This window comes from Ischnura elegans, chromosome 5 (genome assembly GCF_921293095.1).
Source record: "Ischnura elegans chromosome 5, ioIscEleg1.1, whole genome shotgun sequence".
NCBI classification, from domain to species: domain Eukaryota; kingdom Metazoa; phylum Arthropoda; class Insecta; order Odonata; family Coenagrionidae; genus Ischnura; species Ischnura elegans.
Genome location: NC_060250.1, coordinates 45,552,410 through 45,574,174, shown reverse-complemented (window position 1 = coordinate 45,574,174; position 21,765 = coordinate 45,552,410). Strand labels below are relative to the sequence as shown.

The 21,765-nt window shown below is 38.2% G+C and overlaps 2 protein-coding genes across 3 annotated transcripts in view; one reads left to right on the top strand and one right to left on the bottom strand.

The window, feature by feature from the left end:
• LOC124158809 overlaps nucleotides 1-21,765 on the top strand; it is a 58,843-nt gene that overhangs the window by 26,575 nt on the left and 10,503 nt on the right. The window contains exons 3-5 of one of the 2 annotated variants that reach the window (XM_046534142.1): nucleotides 11,816-12,034; nucleotides 19,834-19,910; nucleotides 20,364-20,633. In XM_046534142.1, coding sequence (XP_046390098.1) covers nucleotides 19,835-19,910; nucleotides 20,364-20,633 — 346 coding nt within the window. In that variant the 5' untranslated portion in view covers nucleotides 11,816-12,034; nucleotide 19,834. The remainder of the gene's footprint in view (nucleotides 1-11,815; nucleotides 12,035-19,833; nucleotides 19,911-20,363; nucleotides 20,634-21,765) is intronic. The other variant, XM_046534140.1, reaches the window with a different exon arrangement.
• On the bottom strand, nucleotides 2,297-4,992 carry LOC124158808 (spidroin-2-like). Its single transcript, XM_046534139.1, has 2 exons — nucleotides 4,104-4,992; nucleotides 2,297-3,353 (listed from the first exon to the last, which is right to left on the bottom strand). Exons 1-2 carry the CDS (start codon nucleotides 4,913-4,915, stop codon nucleotides 2,546-2,548), a joined length of 1,620 nt encoding a protein of 539 aa, XP_046390095.1. The 5' UTR covers nucleotides 4,916-4,992; the 3' UTR covers nucleotides 2,297-2,545.

The window sequence follows — 21,765 nt, the reverse complement described above, 5'->3', positions numbered from 1 at the left end:
ATTCGGACTCGTGAGAAAATTGTCTATTCAATGATACTTACTAGAATGATGAAAAAATTTCATGCATGTTCCCCATTAAGTTTATTTATGGCTCATTAAGTTTATTTATGGCTGAAAATACTCTTGTATGTTGGGTTACTTTCTGTCATGATGGAAGACTTCCTCTTATAGAAGGGTTGAAAAACGAATAAGTTTGAGAACAATTCAGTTTCTAATAATGAGGATGAGGTGTCATGTCGTGTATATAGCCTCAATACGTACCGCTACATGTCGAAGCTAATGTTGGCCAAATAACAATTGGCACTATGGGGTTTGTTTTTTTCCATTTTTAAGTTTTTTTTTAATTTTGCATGCCTACTTTTTTCAATTGTCCATGTATGCAACTATCCAACTGACTTCAAAAGAATAACGTTCAAGACATATTTCAAGAGAGTTTAAGCTCGCTCTCTTTTTAGAAATTTTGAGACAAGAGATTAAAATACAGTTTGACTCAAGCGTGATCTTTACTCAAGATAGATCATTCCATGTCATTTTCTATCTTGATAACAGATAATACGCATAATTTTTTTCATGTTTTTATTTTATTTTTTGTATTTATTCCCCCAAAAATGCGAAAATACCTAGTAGTGGATAAAAATACCTAGTAATGGAAGTAGTGGAAGAAATCTATTTTTTGACGTGCGTTTACATTTTCTTACAAAATATTTCTCATAATAGTATCGAAATTGAGGCATTGTGTTTCTTTTTCTATAAATTGTAGGGCTTAAAAATAACATGTATTATTTGCATTCTTTTTATGATGATGAAATCTCTATCGTTTTTTAATATAATATTTGCTCTGACGTAAAATGAACAGCCCCAATGCCAACATCGTGCAGTTTTAACGTTTATGTGAATTTTTTTCCTCAGCCAGCCATATAATATCCCATTTAATTTTCATTTGAATGGGTTGGAAGCTAAGGGGTACAAATGATTTTTTTTCAACAGAGTTAGGTAAAGTTAATTGTTAGAAGAAATACACAAAACTTGGTTGCTAAGGGATACGATTGAGTCTCTGTTCTGTGGTGACATCGAGTGGAAAATCAAATGCACTACATACCATCTAGTTGATCTCGTTTGTTTTCTATGCCTATTTTTTGTCCCTAACTCTGTGTAGAAAAAAGAATTCACTTGCACCCCTTGGCTTCCAACCCACTCATTTGAGGTTTCATGGTATAAAACAGGTAGTATAACCAAAAATAAATTCAAATTTATCATGAACGCTTACATTATTAGAAAGTTATACCTTCTCCCTCAGAGGTTTCAGCATGAGATAGCGTCAACTAATTACTGTCACTCTGCAAATTGAAGCTTAGCAAGGCGAATGTTTATTTTAAAATTTATTGATATAATGAGATATATCTACCTTCAACAGCTTCAGTTAAATTTGAAAATAGTATATTTTATTAAGGAATTCAAATATTTAAGGATTTCCATTTAAGAATCGATAATCATTTATTTATTTTTGTATTTATTATCCTCTTCCATTAAGGGGATTAATTTTCACATCTTTTATACTTATCATTAATTTAAATCTCCACCCAATCTCCGCCAACGTCTTGGTACTTCAAAGCATGTCTCCATTAAAACTGCCCGCGAGAAACTTGTATGAACGAAATCACTTGGGAACATGTTAACAGTAAGGGTTTAAAAATCAAACCAACGCGTTAAAAATGCTATTACTAACTTTAAACTTCTAAAAGGTTTTGAAATGAAAGTTTGATAAAATTAGCTGCATGCAGATCAATTTATAGGTTATTGTCCTACATGGGTACCTTTAAACATTGAGTTATACCATCCATATTTAACCTGTTCATCGTTTTGTCAGCCAAAATCGGCAAAGTTGGTGCAGGAAGCTATTCGCTGGCTTTTCAAACGCAAACCCTCATTTATTTATCCAAACTATCAGAAGGATAATGTTTGTTAACATTTTTTATTATGACCACCAAAATTTCTTAAATGCAACCCTTTTCGTTTTTCCTTTTCTTCGAATATTCAATAGCTCACAAAATATTTTCCTATTTTGTTGGAACATATTCTTAGTCGGAACATAAATCCATTTTAAATATTCCTTTTTCCTTGCCTTTATTTTTATAGTGAAATTTACTGAAAGCCGCCGGTGATGAGAGAAAGTAATTTATTATTCCTAACTGATATTTAGTATATTATGTGCTCAAATATGTAATTGTTGATAGTGGTCTCTAGATGAGCACTACCAACCATTAAAGCATTATGATTAATAATCAACGTGACTAAATAAATATAAAACATGTTGTATTTATTGCAATACTTGAATTTTTTACATAAGTCAGCAATACTTAAGATTTTTCACTGGAAATATTTCCAAAATCTATCAACGTAATACTATCCCTCATCAATTAGGGAAATGTAAAAATGTCTCTGAAACAAAACCATTGACTCAGCAGAATAGTGGTTAGATGGTGAATGTCTCTGCCGGAAAATAGACAATCTGTGTGAACATGCTAGTCTTAAGAGGTGTCATGCATTAGTAATCTCGCTGGTAGAACACTGGCTTGGGGCCCATGTAAGACTCCATCTGTCTCTGCCGTATGGCGCTGAAGGGCATCTGATGATACGAGGCAGATTCCCTCGCCCCATGGGGTGCTGCACCACCACTCATTTGCATCGGCCGCTGAGGTGGGCCGCTCATACCCTGTGGCCCTGGCTGCTGTGCCATGGCAGGCTGACTCGGTGCCTTGCCCTCTTTTTCCTCTTCATGGTCGGGTTGGTCCTTCTGCTGCTCCTTTCCCTGCTGCTTCTCTGCCGGTTTCGAGGTTTTGTTCTGGCTCTGCTGGGGGACAACCACGACGGTGAGAGGCGATTTACTGGGATTTGAGTCGCCGTCCGAAGCTCTGTAATAGGCGGGTCCACCCCGCGATGGAGAATGGTAATCCATCGCGTCGTGTGGCTGCATGCTGCAGGTCAAGGTGACTGGAATTCCGTGCGGGCCCATCATTTGATAGGCGGTCGGGGTGTGGTAGGCTGAGGGTGGTGGTCCATACGCGTAATGCTGGGAATACGGTGGGGATGGGTAAGCTGGGGCATACTGGTAGGAAGGTGCGGGAGGATGATATGCTGGCATGTAGGCGGGTGCATATGAGCCGTGAGCGGGGTATGCGGCAGGTGGATAGCCGGTTGGCGCATAGCCAGATGGACCGTGGTAGAGTGGCCCATATGCAGGGGCAGCGCCTCCGTATGGGTGAGCTGATTGACCGTAAGCCGATGGCCCGTATGATGGTGCAGGTACTTGTGCGTAAGCTCCGCCTCCGTATCCTGGTTTCGCGAGGCCGGCTCTGAAAAAAAGGAATAGTTTAATGATAATTAATAATTTTGAGTTATTTTAGCGTCCCTCCAGATGACCATCACATGTTTCATAAAAATAGGGTTTTAATTGTAACAGTATATTTATCTCTGAATTTGAGTAACTTCTCCCAATACTATTGGAAAATCATTCTATCGTATACTTGTTGGCGAAGACACCTATACATTTCGTATTTTTAAATGTCAATAATTTGTGTGACCCTAAATCTTGTTTGGAGTATTTAAGTTTAATTGCTTTATCTTTGAAGGAAGCCATGAAAATTCGCAAATGATTCGCAGCAGTGAAATTGTCATGGTTTAATGAACAATCTATGTCCATAATATACTTTGCGTTTTTGGCCGCAGTTTCACTTATATGTAATGAAAACTGAGTTTATGGATCGTGATATCATGATTTTTCACCTCGTAGAAAGATATTTTTGGAAAAGTCAACCGTATTATTATTTACTATGGAATGCAAAAATTTAATCCAATAATACTTCCGACTAGTAATTGAATTTAAACGCAGTTTATGTGAAATATGATTCCCTGAAAAATAAATGAGAATAATGAAACTGCGTTGCTACAATATTATTGAGGTAAAGAATTTACAGGAGCAATGTTCAAATAATTACAATCAAATATAAAAATAATGCGCTCCTATTCCAATAAATAGCTGAGTCAAAATAATTACAAATATGGAGCCATATAGAGGTTGAGTAAAAAGACCCTTTCACACTCACCCATAGCCCGGTGATGGTGCTCCGTAAGCATGGGCACCGTACCCTGCCTCTTGATGCACTGGGTATCCATGACCTCCAGCTGATGGGGCCCCGCCGTATGGATGTCCGTGAGCAGCTCCATGCCCGTAAGATGGTGAATAATCAGCACCACCTCCTCCTCCGTAAGCCTCTTGACCTGGGTGGTATGACGGACGGTAAACGGCGGCTGACGCGGAAGCTGCGGGATGGTACATTTCTTTGCCCCCCTGACCACCGTCGGCGTAGTCTCCTCCCGATTTCCGCGCGTAACCCGGATGACCTTTGCCGCCGTCACCGTAACCATCTGGCCGCCCGTAATGTCCGTGCGAGGGTCCGCTTTGATGGTGGTAATCGGTCATGTCCGGCCCATGGGGCCCGTGTCCGCCGTGGTACTGGTCCGCTTCCCTGTGGTATTGACCGTACGGACTCGGCCCATGACCGTGCCCTGGGGGCCCGTGGGGTCGCTCACCGGCGTTATAGTTTCCCTCGTTGGACCTCTCGGAGGCGCAGTACGATTTCTTCGTCCTCTCGGAACCGTCTCCATCGTGGTTCTCCCTTTCGTGCACGGGGTTCACATTGGGGCCCTCCTCCGGCAGCTCATCCGCGGGCTGTCTGGCGCCCCGCTCAGATTCGGCGGGGTCAGAGGTCTCCTCTTCGACGACGGGGTTCGGTGCTGCTTCTTCCTCGATCTTTTTTCGGTCCTTCTTCGAGGAGCGGGCGTCGACGATGACTGCCTGAGTTACGCAAAGGATGAGACACGCCCACAGGAGCGGTCGAGATGGGAGGATATGCATGGTGCCCGGGTGGTTAATGTATTGTCGGCCAAGGTGTTGTCTCTTGAGTGGCTTCCTGTCGACTCATGCGCGACGGTTATATTACTCGCACTCAAGTTGCGTCTCTTCATTAGAAGATCGTCGAGCTGTGAGCAGCAGTTTTTTCGCGGGTCGAAGTTTAACTACCCCACCCTACGTCCTCAACACCTTTAGCATGATGCACCATATAATTACCAGGAAAATAGCTCTGAATTAAAACGAAATGATTTTCTTCGAAAGGAATGTTTCTAGAATTAAGTCAGCGAAGTCTAATCTGAATGTCCTTTGAATATATCTCGCAATGTAGATGTCATTGAAATGTATACATTTCCCCGATGAAGGACTAGTATATGTTCTGCGCATTGCATGTATTTTCTGTTAATTTTTAGCTATTTTTTCTCTACCTATTTGATAATGTTGTAAAACTGGATGAAACAATAATTTAATACGATGAGAAATTTACAATTTGGTGTTTATATTCTCTCACATCAATATTTTTCGGAAATTTTTCCCTTAAATGCAAATGTAAATAATTATTTTATTTTTAGAGAAGAAATTGCCTCATATTTTTACTTTGCCTTGGGTATAACATTGATTTGCGAGGTTAATGCTCGGTGATACAATGCGGAGCAAAAGAAAATAGATTTTACACAGGACTCTAGTTTGCTGCTTCTTTCGGCAGCTTCTGGTCGTTTTTTATCAGACCCTAGGTAACATTTGTATCTCTATCCATTATTCAACATTTAATCCATCCTGCCTCAGGTGATAGTGTATTAAACACGTGAATCTTCATTTAAATATGTAAATGCCTGGATATCGGTTTTAACTGCGAAATTAGATAATACGATTTCGGAGAAGTAATGGATTTTTTTTAAATATACAAAATTACTCGTAGAATATATCTCAAATGCTTTTTGTTAATTGGGTTTATATGTTGGTTGGTTTAGTGAGTATGATGGAAATTCATGACTCGTGTAAATATGGTGCGCTATCCCTATATGAATATTCGATTGACATCATCTATTTTAAATTATGTATCTATTCATATTAAGTAAATGGATAGCTGCTATGCCCACTGTGGAATATTGTTAGTAAAGCAATTTTCTTAGGGGATAAACACTTTGAAAGACTATGACTCAGTCTTGATTTTAGGAACTGGGACCGTATAATGTCCTGTATGTTCAAACAACTTTAATTGCCGTCGTTTTCAATGATTAATCCTGCTACCTAAACATTGAAAACTGAATTTTCTTTTTGGCGGATATTTTCCTTAATAGGAAAGTCACTTTTTGATTTAACACACAGTGTCACAGCCTGTGGTTTGTGGTTTGTCACACGTGACTCGCAAGGGCATTGACCCTGTTGACAAATCAAAAGTTTCCTATGCATTGGGATCGTGAAAGCACGTTCTGCAAACTGTTTTACGGAAGTATCGTTGAATTTAGTAGTTTCAAAGGCGCTTGGTTAGGGTCAAAAGTGATTGGACGTACAGTATGTGGTGGACGTGGTCCGCTCAGGGCTTCATTTCAGGCTCAGCGATGCGCGAGCGTCTAAGGGTTGAAAAGCACTGCTTTCAAATGTAATTATTGAGGGGTGACTATCAGTTTCTGCTGTGGAGCTATAGTCAGGCTGTCTATATATAGGCGACTGCAGGAATCGATAGGCGTCTATGCACATGTCTTAAAATACGCTAACATATTCCTACTGAATGCTTACGACTTCCCAGAAATGTTAGTAGGACCTGAAGAAGTTCCGAAGGACCTAATGCTGCATCCGAATTGCTTCTATCCTACCCCCAGTGACTAAACCTGTAATATGTTATAATGGTATTCGTCCATTCAATATTTTCAGCAAAGTTCTTTGAGTGCTCAATTCACTAAGTACTGAATAATTTTAACACTATGTGAATAAATTCTCCATCTGTGATCAGCTGTCCTTTCAGTTTGCTTAGTGTCTATAGTCCTAAAAATCAGTTTGCTTAGTGTCAGTCATCTCCCGAAGCCTTAAATCCTCGTTTTATTAACTTTTCATGCTTTCTTAGGCTGAGCTAATGAAATTATCTTGGAGAATCATAATCATTCATTTGATGCAAACCCCCTTTTATGACGATTTATTTCGAATATGGCAAAATTTTCTTATTCTTTATCTGACAACGAAATAGAAAGCGCATGGTGTACAAATAAACAACGAATCAAAATGAGTATTCATGTTTGCTCTTTTTATAGACCTCCGAACTCCGAAGTCGATATTATGTGCCTACTAGAAAATCAAATATCCGCATTTACTCATAGAGACAGTAAAAAAGTAATAGTAATCGGGGTAGATTTTAATCTTCCATCCATAAACTGGGATACTTACACTGTAAAAGCGAATTCAAGGAATAGAGAAATCAGCGAGATATTACTCAACGTACTTGCAAATCACTCTCTCGCCCAAGTAGTTGACAAGCCTACGAGAGGAAATAAGATATCATACCTTTTAGCAGTAAGCCATCCTAAGTTGATAAAACAAGTCGATATTATTGACGGTATAAGCGATCACAGAGTAATCTTTGCAAAGTTAAAAATTGATGTAGTGACAGCCCTAAAATCAAAACGCGAGATTTACTTATTTGGTAAATGCAACGTCACTAAATTTGGCGAGATGCTTAATGACAAGTACAAAAAATTCGTAGTTACATCAAAGGACCAAAGCACAGATGCGACATGGAAACACTTCCTAGAAATTCTGCGCCAAGGAATCAACGAACATATTCCGCAAAAACTGAAATGTGATAATAAAGAACCTCGCTGGTACAATAACGATGTCAGAAGGGAACTTAGGAAACAGAGAAAACTATACAACGTGTACAGAAAGTCCATTATGTCATGTATTAAATCGAAGGAACTTGAAGCTAAAGAAAGTTACGCTGCACAACGCTCAATAATCAAGAAATCAATGCGAACTGCAATGCGAAAATTTAAGAACAAAGTACTCGGTGAATTACTCGAAGAAAATCCGAAATCCTTTTGGTCGTACGCGAGAGAGCTTCAGGGAAAACGTTCAACTGTAGATTCGTTATTTGATAAAGATGGTAAACTTGTCACCGAAAATATTGACAAAGCTAACACTTTAAATTCCCACTTCGAAAGTGTATACACTACTGACGATACTCAATTCAATTTAGACATCCTATATACTGAGGAATCGATGGAAGAAATATCTATACAACGTGATGGAATAACTAAACAACTACAATCGATTAAGAATAGTAAATCTCCGGGTCCGGAGGGAATACCCGCGCGTGTCCTCAACGAGTTAGCTCCTCAGATCGCACCTTACTTAGAGATCATATTCAAGAAGTCACTCTCCGAAGGGAAGTTACCGCTAGACTGTAAAATTGCAAGCGTTACACCCATATTCAAAAAGGGAAACATACATGACCCAGGCAACTACCGTCCGATTTCATTAACATCGATTATAGGCTAGATACTTGAGCATATCGTCGTTAGCAATATCATGACTTTCTTGGACAGAAATAACTTCCTCCATGACCGCCAGCACGGATTCCGAAAAGGTAGATCATGCGAAACACAGCTCGCGCTCTTTCTTCACGGCGTCATAAAATCTTGTGAATCGAAAAGACAAGTTGACGCACTATTTCTAGATTTTAAGAAAGCTTTCGACTCTGTACCTCACAGCAAACTTTTATACAAATTACAGTCATACGGATTAAACGAAACAGTGTAAACTGGATACGCGACTTTCTCAGTGATCGTAAACAAAAAGAAATTCTTGACGGAATTGGCTCTGATGCTGTAAAAGTTACATCAGGTGTTCCACAAGGAAGCGTAATCGGCCCCCTGTTGTTCATTATATACATTAATGATCTCTGCTCCCGCATTAGCAGTAAAATACGTTTATTTTCTGACGAAGCTGTCATGTCTCGCGAAATTAGTGATCACTCGGACTATGAAATTCTATCATCGGACTTAAACAACGTTCATTTGTGGAGCCAAGAGTGGGGACTCGAACTTAATTTGAGCAAATGCATGGCGGTACATTTCTTGCGGATTTCGTCCAACTCTAACCATGTTTATGCAGTGGATAGTATTAACATAAAGGCAACAGACGAAGTGAAGTACCTGGGAGTTACGATAACCTCGAACCTCACGTGGGGAACACATCTAAAGAATATTTGCGGCATAGCCCTGAAGAAATTAGGATTCGTCAAGCGTATTGTGGGTAGATTTTCGGATGAAAAGTAAAAGAAAGGTGCTATTTCGCACTCGTCCGACCGCACCTTGAATATGCAGCGAGTGTATGGGATCCGGTGCAGAAAGACTTAATCCGTGCACTGAATAAAATACAAAGGAAAGCTGCGCGTTTCGTCAAAAACTGCTACGGGCGTACAGACAGTGTTACGCAGATGTTAAGCGAATTAGGCTGGGAGCCGCTAGAGATTCGGAGGCTGCGCGGTAGGCTTAGATTGCTTGAACTATTGAGAATGGATATCTATAAGAGCGACACAGATAACATAATATTAGAGCCGTACTATATTTCCAGGTCCGATAGAAGCGATAACTTAAGAGTGATGTTTTGCCGAACGGATAGATATGGGAATTCGTTTTTCCCCCGAACCATAAAGGACTTTAATAAACGCCAGTCCCAACTTCGTTAGAGCAATTCATTTTTTTACCTGTAAACGGCTGGTGTCCTAACACCCCCTGCCACTTTCCTTTTAGGCGGCCTGCGGGGTATTATGTTAATGTAGATCAGCATAACTTTTTAGTTTTTTTATTAACCATCGTTTTTAATTTTAATAAGCATTATATTTCAATGACGCATCACTCTTTCTGGACCATCAGCTTCGTAAATGATATGTCCTTAGGTCGGTCTAAGTGAATTTCCTGATTCACGAGGGTCTTAATTTCGTTTTTTTATCGGAAAATCTTACACAGCTATAGTTTTAATTTTAAATCATTATTTTAAATTTAATACTTAGATTTGTCACCGCCTGGATAAAATTAATTCCTATGGATTGATTATTATCTGATTTGTAATTTATTTTTTTGCGAAAACATCCGTCTCTACATACCGGGATATTTTCCAAAATTCTTTCTTAGTTTCAGAGCATACCATTTTCTTTCTTCGTATCCTCTGTATCCGTTTTAACCTTTTTCCTCTTTACGCGCGCGTCATCGAAACTTCGCTGTTTTCTTGCAGATGAACTCAAGCCCTACATTCTTATTCCTGGTATCTCCTGTTCGAAATGCTTTGAGCTTTCTCTTCCAACCTTTCAGCTCAAATTTACCCATCCCTTGTGAGCCTCATATTTCTATATCGCCTACGACTTATTACCAAGCGGCGAACTCCGTCCCCCCTTTTCATATCTTATGCCATCTACTTATATGGCCGTCGTCTTTCTGCTAAGTCCACGAAAGCTATCTACCGCACTACTATAGATGGCTTTTCTTTTCAGATAGACACTGATAGCTTTGATAGACTTTCTTACAGACACAGATAGCTTTTCTTTGGGACTAAATATGCTAACTTCCCTTTTGAAAAATCCCTTTGGGATATTTTCAACATTATGTAATTTTTATTTTTGTCCAAAAGAATATCGTTAGAATAAATGTACCACTTCCGATCTAGCGTATCTCCAGTCTATCTAATTTTTACGCCGAAACTTATTTAAAAACACTTTTAACTTCTTCATATTAATGTCGATTCTGTCACTCGCTCCCGTCGGGCGTCTGAAATCAGAATTAATGCAACCTCAGTCCTGAAAAGGGAAGAACTAGACCTCATTATTTACGCTAGTATCCTAATGATTCACTTTCAGGGGAAATCTTTTGCAGTGAAATATTAAGTTAATCACAGCTTTGACCGTGAATCAATCTTGAGGTCGATGTCATAGGACTTTCGAAAGTTAATAGAACTCTAAATAGACATTGCATTTTATTTACTTCAGGCTATTTTCAGTATTGGCTTGGAATAGGGTGGTTTCCTATTATTTTTTTATTGCTTTAATCGAAAGATTATTACTCCTGGAGTACGTATTTCACGCTTTTAGATTTGTAAATGACAACATCTATTTTTCGCGATCAAATGAAAAGTGAAAATTTTCAAGCGCGCGAAAACGCGACGCTTAAGTATGAATGCCGGGAAATATTTCCGTACGTCGTATTTCTGGTTCCCCCTCCCGCCCGGTGAGGTGACCTTGAGGTGAGGCTTAGCGCTGATACGTCGGAGGATGCTAGCGGATAGCTGAGTACCTTGCTGGATGGTAGCGCTTGGCTTAAAAAAGGTTTATTAATACCTTATCAAACGAAGAAAACTTTCCGAACTTAGCCAGTTTTCATAGGTGATTATTAAGACATGTTTCCCTGAGCTCTGTGCCTCATGCATGCATTGGTAACCTCAGACGATGTATAACTCCTATCCTCTCGTGTAGAAACTAGGTCCCTGTGACGTCATGCGGAGTGGAATCGCATGGGCGCCAATCTGGCCTTTTTCAAATGAGGATAAAATTTGACCCTTGCCATTCGTCTAAACTGGTATTTCAAAAACCAAATAATTTGTGTATTATGAATACACTAATGGTGGGTGACGAATCGCAATCAATGCCTTTCGTTTTCTTTGATGAAGGGAACTACCCTATTTTCTCAAGTAACGATCAAGCTTAGTCGAATTAAACTACTTTAGTTTATTGACCAGCAGAGACCCTTGTGTATTTTACTCCATAGTTATGCCACGTCAAGTTAAGTTGTGAACGACGATCTATTCCGTTCCATAATTTTGGCGTTAATTCATAAGTTTTTTATTTAATGCATCTCCGGCTGATGAGAGGAACCTTTTCCATTTTCTTTTCTTATTTTCTACTCTCATTTGCGCATTTAGGACTTGAGCTTTTGATGTCCCTCCAATTTCTACAGTCCATCCTTGGATTTTCAATACATTTTCCAATCTCTTCTCAACTTGACGAAAGAGGTCGATTTTCACTGTCGTGTTCGTAGATGAAATGGAATGATGTGCTGTCCTACTCATACCCAGAGTAAGTGCTCATAACCATCTGAGTGCCTTTATTACCGCCCATCTTGAGGCTACAAATAACTTAAGGTAGGTACTAGTTGCTGAAAAAGTCTTCATTTCGCATATATTTGTAATAAAATGCAGGTTTTGTTAGATTTTTGTTGGTGTTTTTTTTTTTTTTTTTTTTTTTTGAGGCTCCTTATATTAATAGTTTAAAGTATACCGGGACTAGCCGCGGTGATAATGTCCGGGCCTGCTCTCCGGCTGTGGCGCTGTGCGCACGATTTGGACTGCTTGTGGCATCATATGCTCAGCAGTCCAGCAACACCTTGTCCGGTAGTGTCCGAAAATATCCACAGGGAAGAATGACGCCTCGGTAGCTTAACTGGCTAAAGCACTCGACCGGAAATCGGGGGATCCGGGTTCGAATCCCGGTCAAGGCGAATGATTTTTTCTCTGTTGATCTTTCGTCCTTATATTAAGTTTGTACCGATTGCCGTTATGTGTTCAAGAATACGGGAGGAGGAAGGGCTCATGGCATGGATATTGCGCGAGTTAGGGGAAGCCTGAAATAGCATACAGCGAATTCAAGTTATATTTACTCTCAAGATATACATTATCTTTGGTAGATAAAGTCGTTCTACCGGTTTTAGATCTTTGCAAGGTCATTGCTAAGATGTAAGTCTTCGAATTTACGTCTTCACAGTAAAACAACGTGACTGCGTTCTGTTGTCTGTATCTTCTCGCTAGCATCGAATGGTTGATAGTCTCAAAGATAGTGTTAAAAAACTTAACAGTAGAGAAATGATCAATAGATAATATTTGGCTTGCGATCATAATTTATAAAAATAATTTTGATATTTGCGTTTGATAAGTTTAAGATGCATAAAGTCATACCGCCATTTATGAAGAGAGAGTTAATATTTCTGTGAGTTTTGGTATTCTAGTCATTACTTCTATCATGAAACGCGGTGGGCTTATCGCCAGCTTTGGTATTTTTGCATAATGTCTGTTTTTTATTTGCCAACGGCGAGGAACGATTTAAGAGACAGCTGTTACTTTTTTTGAGGGTATTAGATACGCCTTTGGCTGAGTTAACTAAGGTGTTGAGGCTATGTATCGTTTGACAAATTATAGTTGTCGCTATCAGATAAATGTCGTCGTATTTTATATTTACAATTCGCTTATTTTTTTATCCCTGAATTTAAAAAATGTATCAATGGAAATAGATTGGGATAGGCAATATCAAATTGGGCTCTCCTCACGGGTTAATGATCAAATCCTAATATGATTTACACCTGCACATTTGGGGCTGCTATGAACAAAAATTAGTAAATGTATCATCAAAGTTTATCATATGATTTCATCGTTCGATAAAATTGAAGTCAGCAGGAATTATTCTACAGACGGATGTTAGTTTACTCTTTTATGTTTTCCAAGCACAGTTTTTGTGTTTTACACATTCATAACAGCTATTAGCATTTAGCAGTTGACAGTTCTTTTAAATATTTTCAGCATGCCTGCATATTTCAGTATTAGACAGCGAAAACTTCAACTGAAGGACGCATAAAGAGTGCTAGGAAAAATATTAAATAATATTTGTCAAAGAGCGACCATGCTATGCAATTGATGTGTAGGGTGTGGAGTAGCGGGCTGTAGATATGTATGAAAATAGTTGTTTATTTTCTCAGCCCAGTCATTCACTCACTGAGCGCTTCATTCCGAAAGTTAATTTAGATAGGAGAGCGCACCCTAGACTTAAGACTCAGGCGTGTGAATTTCACAGTTTTTAGGGTTATAGTGCCCATTTCCTTTCCATCTGAAGCTTCGCACATGTACGGTGGTCATTTTGGGATGTACGAGGGCTAACAATGTCTTGGGTTTGAACGAGCTACCTACGAGGCTAGCACGCTCTGCTTTCAGCCTTGTTTCGTTTGTCGCTTTTAAAAATTGATATATTTTTCTTATTTTAATCATTAACAAAAGAATTATTCTCTCTTTTAGCACCAAATTTACATGACATTCCTACCATCTCTTGATTTTTTTCTCATGACCTTGCATTAAATACTTACTTTTAAAAAAGTATTTTCTGCAAGTACTTGCAAAAAAATACCTTTTTGGTTATTCACTTCATTGTAAGAAATAATGCTCTTTTCCAATTCTTTATTTCGATATGTTTTATTTAATAATTATTCAATTTTTTCTGTTTCATTAAGATTTTTTGGTAGACGGAATTCGCCGCTCGGTAATAAGTCGTAGGCAATATAGATATGGGGAAATAATTTGCTCATTTTAAAACCAATATGTACTTGCAAAACTGGGGAAGTGTATTTTGATAAATAAGTGTGTAAAACAACATATTAACAACTATTTTTGAACGGGCATCGTTTGATGCATCGAGTAGGCCTTATTTGGGACCGCAGTTCCTAATATCATTAGTAAAGCCCAAATGGTGAGATAAGAAATGCGTTCTCATACAGAATAAAATACAACTTGATGGTCATTTCTAGTATTATATTTTGTCTTTCTTATGTCAAAATGTAATTTTTGACGCGTAACTCTAAAAGGAGGAGTATGAAAAACAATGAAATTTTAGGTAGGCTCCACTTGATATACATACATTATAACGCATTGCTTTCATCTACTTAAGGGTAGAGTTCAAATACGTTTTTAGCCTTAAAGCTAATACAGTGGTGGAATGAGGCCCTAACCTGGTAATTAAAGGCTGCTAGCCATCCTAGTAATTTTATCTATGGACTTCGTTATGCGCATTTTTAACAATTTACTTTCAATTTATCTGGTAATTTACTTTCGTCAGTTTGCGCTGTGGTAAATAAAGCAATGCAGTAGTTATCACTCTTCAAATAAAAGGCACAGTTTAGTAACAAAACAATTTATTGATGTTAAATATAACACAAGTAAATGGACGGAACACACAACAGGGTGATGCTCAAGCAAAACGCGTCTGTCACTCCCATTGTCTTCACTGTGTGAATTAATGGAAGGCACTCTTCAGCTCAATAGCCTTGTTAGTGCAAAGAAAACACTTGATTGTTTTGCGGATTGCTAAGTCTGTCGGTTAGGCGTTCTTGTCAAGCCACCACGATTGGATCACTTTGTTAAAACTTCTCCTTAACTGTAAACAGAAAGCCGAGATTTCTGCCGAGATTTTTGAATCGGGAGAATCACAGTGTCGCATCGGGAGTTCGTGAACAAGCAAGGAACTTAGTGCACAGTTGGTTCAATCATCCTCATCGTCGTCGACTAACTCGTACTTGAAAACGTTCGAGGCGGTGGAGGCGCGATATGTACCTTTAGTGGGCTTCGCCGCAGTGAACAATTCCTTCTCCCCATTTTTGCACTCGCACTTCACGGGGTGAGGGTAACAGTAGTAACCTCCGTGGGCCGGGACGGCTGAGGGCTGCTGCTGGTGATTGTAAGTGTCCTTGGGGTACTCATATTTCGGTGGGCTGGGTCCGTACGAGATTTGGTACTCGAAGGGGTGGTAAGACTGATCTCCGAACTCTTCTTCGCTCAAAGAATCATCGAAGTACCCTTCACCGCTCCCTAGGATACGGGTGAGCAGGCTGGATTCGCTAGAGTAGTCTTGGTCGTTGTCTTTCTCCTCCATTCCCATCTCGATGACCTTATCTTTATGGGGCCTGGCGTCGACGTCCCTCACGGGTATTGCCGCGGATAGGACCACTATGAGGAGGAGGACGGGGAACGGAGCCGATGTAGTGACCATGTTTGCTGGGCTTAACGATTGACTTGCGCGAACGGGACCTTTCTTCCACTTTGGGATACGTTGTCACTTTCTGTCACCTTTATCTAGGGTGTGGAGAGCGTTATTCGCGCCGCAAACATGCAATCAGGGTTACCAAACGGTTCGTTTTTTTTAAGTGGTGGGAAGTAATCACGCAATGAGTGGGGTGATGGTATCTTCTACGGTAATTTTCTTACATCACACTCGTTTTGGATGATGAGAACTTGAAAAGGAATGTGTTGCTTTGCGTTGGTAAAGTGAGCCAATCATCGGTTTTTGGTATTGCGCGACTAATTTCGGGGTGGAGAATGTCTCGGTATTCGAATAGTCATAATAATTACTGTCATTATTTAAGTAGTACGTTTTACTTTCAGCAGTATGTTTAAAATAAACCATGACAATAACATATTCCAAATTAATTGTTTAATGTACCAAATTTATTAAATTTTTCTGAAGCCTGAGAACAATATGCGAAGTTTAGACATGATCATTCTTGAAAAAGAGTTGTCCGTTGACTTCGATGTTGCTTACGTAGCATATGTTTTATTTAGAATACGCATCTATTGGTGAGATATTTTTTTAGTATTTTCGCGTCAGCAGTCACCTATTATCAATTCCTCATTTTATCGGAGTCATTCAAAATTTGCTCTCTGGTTATGGTGATAATAACTCCCAAATATCTTAACTACGAAGAATTAAAATGTTATCAAAATTGAAACTGGCTAGCATTAAGCATGGTTTCATATTATAAAATGTTAATTGTGCTAGAAAAACTGAAAAGTCCTCTCCATTGATGTTCGGTGTGGTAGCGATACATTAACCGGTGCAATGAACAGTTTAGTACGTAATATACTGTGTATAATGTGTTGCATTAACTTAATGGCTTTCGAAACTATATTTATTTATTTTTCTGGTCACATTTAAGGGCATCACCATTCCTCTTGTGATTTTGCAGTCTCATATACTTCCCTATTCTCCTCTCAAAATTTTGTACATAGCATTATAGCCCATATTTAGCTCAATTCAGTTAATATCTATGACTTTTTCTCTCATACCAGTTCAAAATATTTTAAACTGACAGTTCTTATATATATATATATATATATATATATATATTATATATATATATATATATATATATATATATATACGGGCGTGATTTTTATCCGTCAGCCGTGGAGTGAATGGAGTTATAGATCAGTTATCGCACCTTAATAGTGATCTTCCAGCTCTCTATAAAGAACAGGGATTAACTTAAGAATGCCTCAATTTGTCGAAACGTGATCTAAGGACGTTTATATAGATGCTATACTTGCTGTAATTACTTACCCAGCCCGACTGATGTACAATATGTATTGATAATTATATTATTTATAATAATTTTGCATTTATCCGAGTCTCATGATAGAGCAGTAGTTCATGGAACAGAGTAACAAATATTAATTTAAAATGAAAATGAGAAATAGTTATCGTAACTTTTAAAATGAGGTTTTGCGTTGTTTTGAGGAAACTGAAAAAGAAAGCCTTGTCACCATTTATTGGTTTTCCTTACTCCCACCCTCTAGAGTTCCATTTTCACACCTCTCCTACGCTTTTATTCCGAAACAGTGGTGTTACAAGGAATGCGCATTGTAAGAGAATCGGTCGTCGAGCGTTGCCACATCTAAATCACGCCCCTTTTCATTACTTAGCATGTTTCCGCCGCTATGCCACCTATGCTGGGAGGGAAATGAATTGCAAGCCTCGTACATCACATTTTCAAAAAGTCCTTACTCTGCACAGCAGTTCTGTTCTTGGCAATGCCTTCCCCTATAGGGCATGGTTTCCAGCAGTTATACCTATCCCTTCAAGTGAAGGACTCAAATGGAATGTGCGGAATAAAGTATTTAAATCGATTAAAGAAAGAAAGATTGATACATTTACCTTTGCATACTTAAAAAGATGAAGTTCTTTGACATTTGGACTAAAAAGGGTGGACTTTTGAAAAGATTCGCATATTTATATGAAAAATATAACATACCCGTAGTGAAGGTCGTTGATACCCAATGGGGTTGGTGAACAAGTCAAGTAATATAATTTTTTATGAGCATAATTACATTATATACCATAACCTTTGCATTCTTAATTTCTCCTTATTTGTTTAATAAATGTGAATAAAGACCCTCTTTGTTCTGCACCACAGTTAAATTTCACTAGTTGATTTCAATGTGTCACAGTTCAAAATAAGCTAGTATTCCGTATTTATGAAATAATTTGTCCTCGAATAAATTCACTTCTCATACTGTTGTCCCTATCGAATGAATTTTGATGGTTTGAAACGCTCGGGAATCAGTTTACTCGAGAACCAAGAAATAGTAGGGTACCTGTTTTTACTTTTAAGTGATATTAATTATAGTGCATATTTTAATGAATTGAAGTCATCAAACGATTTTGATATTAATTGTGCTATAATTATGCCTTGTAGCTGCTTATAAAGCTATAAACTGCGTTAGCAATAAACTTTCAACTTTAATGGACTAAATTTTGATCTGCAAATAGTTTCGCATGACTTTGGTCTTTTCATATTTAATTTCGAGTACTGCCTCCATTACTTCGCTGTGCATATTGGTCATGCATAAAATATGATACGATTTGGAACCTTATACGTATTCGAAAAAGAGATATTAGCTCGCGGCCTTCGAAATTTTAAAGCTTACTATGGTTTTTTGACTCTACCCTTGCAGTAAACTCATTGGGAAATGTGCAAAAAAGTAATTAGAGCAAAAACCATATAGTGCTTACATGGGAGAGATTAGAGCTCGCGACCTTTGAATTAGACGAAGAGGAGTCAATCCTACCGCTTCCGAAGCTGACAACAGTAAAGGGAAGGGCTTCTTACTACGAAGTCCAGAAATTGATGGAAGTTGAACCCAAGAAATTCAACAGATATTCTTTACGTCATTTGTGGAAATTTTAATCTTAAAGCATGAGTGAAAGTATAGAAATTGCATTGCAATTAACCTTAGAACCTTGCTTTTTCACGTATTAAGGAATTAATTTTTTACCAATTAATTTTATACTGATGGGAATGGTTGTGGCTCATCAAAAAATGAAGTGGAAAATTGCGCTTGTTGCAGCGACAAAATATGCTGCAGTGAACCTTGACTTAAATAAATACAGAATTTTGACTTTGGAACCACGTAACTTCTGTGAGCATGATGCTTCTAATTCGATGAATCTAACATTTTGGCAGCGTTCTTTGAAGGCAGTGACTTGTAGTTAGTTTAATGGATCAAATGATTTAGCCCCATGTGGAATAATGCCTCTGGCCAGTGTAAAGCTTTATATGCATAATTTTCTCGAGAATATATTCCACCGGCTCGGGAATCGAACCACGGACTATTGGCTTTGGCTTTACGTTCTCTTAATTTGGACGTTCAAAAATTAATCATGTACAAACTCCAATATTGATTTACATGTCGAGATGTTTATCAAAAACTCATTTGTTTTCCATCCATGTCTAAATTATGACGTATAGCAATGTGGTATAATTCAATCAACCCCGGTTGCCTCACACTTTGCCCACTTACCGGAGCTACCATACTTACCATATTGATGTAAACACCTTTCATATGATTGCGTTTTTGGCACTTAAATTTTTCTCAGACGGAGTTATTATTTTCAATGTGCTCTAGTGCTATTTGGTTGAATTACTCTTCTTCTAATTTAAATATTAACTAATGGTATGATATTTACGCTATCATAACTGAATATCTTCCGACATGAATGAAGAAAAATGAAATGAATAGCATTAGCAGGAAATGTGAATTATTTCAAAATTATTTTTCCTACAATCTTACAAGGCTATGCGTAGGAAAAATTTATTCCTGCTTTTCTAAGTCTGAAAACTAAATTATACTGAAAACAGTGGGAATTACCTCTTTATCTCTTCTTAACTAATTAAACAGCTTTGAAAAACTCAATGTGCGATTGATTAAAAATAACGGCAGTTTTTAATTATGGTCATTGTTTCCTAATATTTGTAATTCATAGTTAGAAATTCCAAAGTATCCTTTCAAAAACTTTCAAAAAGCAACGATTACTACGAGAGAGCTCTCAGTATTATATATTCGTTTTTCAGGATGACCTCGAGTGGAGATGTAATTCCGTTGAAGGTCTATCTTGCTGCTGAAGATGCGATGCAGTTTCTGAAACAAAGTGAGTACGTGCCTTATTTGGGAAATAAATTTCTATGCATAAGTGTATCTCAACAATTGTATTGTTATACGTAAATTTACATTTAAATTTATGCTTAAAATAAAACAATCCTTATAGACCCGCGACACAATATTCCTAATGACGGTCAAGTTATTTTAATGTAAATTCAACTTTTTATGAAGAGATATCGTGAAACTGCATATCAAATGATAAAAAAAGAATTCGTAATGCCCACTCCATTTTTTCAATAAAATTAAGGGGGCCATACAATATATTTGTTTATCAAACTAAATTCTTTTAGTATATTTGAACCGTAAAAGATAAATCACTTGGCCGTGTTACGGCTGAAATCTCTTATTCATTACATTGTTTTTAAGATGAAGTCCGGGAGCGAATGGTCCTAAACTTTGCATACTTATAAATTGCTCACAAAATCATGTTGATTTCTTTTAGATGCTCACGTGGAAGGCCTTTTCCGCATTGAAAGGGGATCCTCTATCAAGCCGCGATTAGTTCAAGCTATGAAACGCGGAGACAGGCAAGCTCTCTCTCATTTGCTCTATCCGAACTCGGAGGAGCTGGCAAGGATACCCGGTCTATCAGACATTGGATTCGCAACGGCTGATTCGTACATCGCTGTTGAGTGCAGTGCAGCGCTCATCTCCCTTCTAGGCTGCCTGCCAAAACCTCTCTTTCCGGTGCGCGTCCAAAGACTCGTGCTTGGTACGTACATTTTGTTTTCAGATCTCAATATTGTCCACTGACTTATTTCATGTGAAGGGTTGTGCGTAATGTATTGACTCAGTGGGAGGCACTTAATACCTCCACCTAGAGTATTGAATTTCATCGGTTAATATAAGGGGGGCCATCATGACGGATGGGTCAAGGTTGTCCGAAGCAGACCCTCATTATATCCTTTTCGCTCGCTCTTGTCTTAATACGCACCCATTGTAGCCCTTTTTTTCCTGGAAATAGTTCTTACACGTTTAATTTTTAATATAATATTATTTTTCCTTTACCTTATCATTGGAATAACGGGTTTCAAGTTAAAGTTGTTATGCAAACTTTCTCTACGTTGTTTTTTCTGGTTTCTGTAGGTACAAGAAAACGTCTAACCAAAACTCAATTTCCATTAAAAAATCGATTAAAGAGATCTTATCCTTGTTTTGCGGGCGGAGTATATGCTTGGTAGATGTCTGATTATCATAAGTTATGATGCCCTTCAATGATAGATTTCGCGTTAAAAATTCGGCCGTTAACTACGTAAATTATTTATGATTCACTTCATTAATGCCCATAGTAACGACGTTTTTTATGATACATTACTATAAATTGCTAACAAAATGTATGTTTTATGCAACAGAAATCAAAATTTCTATTCTTTATATATTTTTAAAAGTGAATGAAAAATATATCTGGAGGAAATACATCAGCCTGTTTATTAAGCGGAAACAAAAAAATATCACTGACGCAAAAAAACAAGTATTGCAATGAAAAGATTGTTCATGAATATAAAAAAATAATTTATGGTAAAAAAAGACAAGTTGGAAAAGGAGGCGTTCATGAACAGAAAGATCTGATGGGAGGATCGTTATGTAAGTTTTAAGAAAGATGGAATGTATTGCTTTACGGCACGGAAACAGGGACACTTAGGAGGGAATGCGAGAAATATGTGTTTGGAGGAAAGTCTAGAAGGTATAGTGGATGGAGAGAAGGAGAAACTGCTGGGCATGGTGGGGGAGAGTGAAGAGAGGCAGCTTCTACATATGAGATACGAGGACACAGAGGTTCGGATGGAGCGAGTTTTGAGCGGGGAGAGTGAGTTAAAGACAGTATTTGAACGGGGAATGCTGGG

Coding starts and splice junctions, on each gene's coding strand:
- LOC124158808 (XM_046534139.1), bottom strand. CDS start 4,915: ATGCATATCCTCCCATCTCGACCGCTCCTGTGGGCGTGTCTCATCCTT. Junction 3,354..4,103: donor GCACCATCACCGGGCTATGG/GTGAGTGTGAAA, acceptor CCTTTTTTTCAG/AGCCGGCCTCGCGAAACCAG.